This window comes from Procambarus clarkii, chromosome 31 (genome assembly GCF_040958095.1).
Source record: "Procambarus clarkii isolate CNS0578487 chromosome 31, FALCON_Pclarkii_2.0, whole genome shotgun sequence".
In the NCBI taxonomy this organism is placed as follows: Eukaryota; Metazoa; Arthropoda; class Malacostraca; order Decapoda; family Cambaridae; genus Procambarus; species Procambarus clarkii.
Window position 1 is genome coordinate 26,360,783 of NC_091180.1, and position 2,346 is coordinate 26,363,128.

General features: G+C 51.6%; 1 protein-coding gene across 1 annotated transcript; it reads left to right on the forward strand.

Annotated features, from left to right (window-relative positions):
• Positions 1 to 319: 319 nt before the first annotated feature.
• On the forward strand, positions 320 to 2,145 carry LOC138370230 (adhesive plaque matrix protein-like). The gene is made up of 2 exons (XM_069334229.1): positions 320 to 414; positions 909 to 2,145. Exons 1-2 carry the CDS (start codon positions 320 to 322, stop codon positions 2,143 to 2,145), a joined length of 1,332 nt encoding a protein of 443 aa, XP_069190330.1.
• The last annotated feature ends 201 nt before the right edge of the window (positions 2,146 to 2,346 follow it).

The following is a 2,346-nucleotide window of genomic DNA, read 5'->3' on the forward strand; positions in this document are numbered from 1 at the left end:
AACCACAACAGCTTACTGACCCACCAGCAAGTATACCTTATCCCTGACCATTAAACAGCACTCCAAAAAAAAAACATTGTTAGATTTGTTTTTTACAACGACGTAGCCAAAATGTTAACATTCATCTTCCATATATTTTTAACCACCACAGTGATGAGTTAGAGAACAAGAGAGAGAGAGAGAGAGGGAGAGAGAGAGAGAGAGAGAGAGAGACAGAGAGAGAGAGAGACAGACAGAGAGAGACGGACACGGTGTAATAGACAGCAACAGGGGACAGACTCCCACAGAGCCCAATAGACAGACACCATCACCCACTCTAATGGACGCCAGAAAAACCCCTCTTGTTAGTGTTGATGTGTTGATCAGATTTTCCAGAGCAGCGAAGCGACACAAACAGACTGAGCGAACAGACGGGTAAGAGAGGGGGGAAGTGTGTGGGGAGGGAGGGGGAGGGGAGTGGAGGTCCCCCGGAAAGGGGGGAGAAATGGGTAAGGGGGAAGGGGTGGAAAAGGAGGCCAATTCAAGAAATCCGGATAACCAGTGGGTAAGGAGGTTCAGATAACAGGCTCACCACCGCATCGCCTCGTCCGGCTAATTTGTAGCAGTTGAGTAATTAGGTTTAGCACTAATTGCCGGCTCAGTGGTGTATATTAGGACAGAAGAAGAGGGAGATATAGAGATAACAAAGAAAGTAGAAGAGATGTGTGTATGTGTGGAGAGAGAAAATGATACGTGGATAGAGGGATAGATTGTGGTAGAGAGGGGGGTGGGGGAGGAGTGGATGGTGGTGACAAGTCCCCCCCCCCTCGTCTAGTGACATCAGGCGCCTACAACCTTCTCTATCCACTAAGCTGATTTATAACACCAAATTAGCGGAATTATTAAATCCGTGTCGCCCTCTACCGCAGCACGCTGCCTCGAGGGTCATATTGTCATGTAATTACAGCCAAGCCCACCTACAAGCCCACCTACAAGCCCACCTACAAGCCCACCTACAAGCCCACCTACAAGCTCAGCTACAAGCCCACCTACAAGCCCACCTACAAGCTCAGCTACAAGCCCACCTACAAGCCCACCTACAAGCCCACCTACAAGAACAGCTACAAGCTCACCTACAAGCCCACCTACAAGCCCAGCTACAAGCCCACCTACAAGCCCACCTACAAGAACAGCTACAAGCTCACCTACAAGCTCACCTACAAGCCCACCTACAAGCCCACCTACAAGCCCACCTACAAGCCCACCTACAAGCTCAGCTACAAGCCCACCTACAAGCCCACCTACAAGCCCACCTACAAGCCCACCTACAAGCCCACCTACAAGAACAGCTACATGCTCACCTACAAGCCCACCTACAAGCCCACCTACAAGCCCAGCTACAAGCCCACCTACAAGCCCACATACAAGAACAGCTACAAGCTCACCTACAAGCCCACCTACAAGCCCACCTACAAGCCCACCTACAAGCCCAGCTACAAGCCCACCTACAAGCCCACCTTCAAGCCCAGCTACAAGCCCACCTACAAGCCCAGCTACAAGCCCAGCTACAAGCCCACCTACAAGCCCACCAACAAGCCCACCTACAAGCCCACCTACAAGCCCACCTACAAGCCCACCTACAAGCCCACCTACAACCCCAGCTACAAGCCCAGCTACAAGCCCACCTACAAGCTCAGCTACAAGCCCACCTACAAACCCACCTACAAGCCCACCTACAACCCCAGCTACAAGCCCACCTACAAGCCCACCTACAAGCCCACCTACAAGCCCACCTACAACCCCAGCTACAAGCCCACCTACAAGCCCAGCTACAAGCCCACCTACAAGCTCAGCTACAAGCCCACCTACAAGCCCACCTACAAGCCCACCTATAAGACCACCTACAAGCCCACCTACAAGCCCACCTACAAACCCACCTACAAGCCCACCTACAAGCCCACCTACAAGCCCACCTACAAGCCCACCTACAAGCCCACCTACAAACCCACCTACAAGCCCACCTACAAGCCCACCTACAAACCCACCTACAAGCCCACCTACAAGCCCACCTACAAGCCCACCTACAAGCCCACCTACAAGCCCACCTACAAGCCCACCTACAAACCCACCTACAAGCCCACCTACAAGCCCTGTATATATATCTAACAAAAGCAATATAGAACTAATCATCTTAGGTTGTTAAGAGTAGTATCCCCACTTGTAGTCACAGGGTCGTGACCTCTAATTACTTCCCTCCCAATTGTCTCCTGACCCCCCCCCCCCCCCCCGCCCCACCTTCCTCCTGGGGGCAATAACATGTTTAATCAATAATTGTGAAATTATCAATTATTATTATGTTGCTTGTGA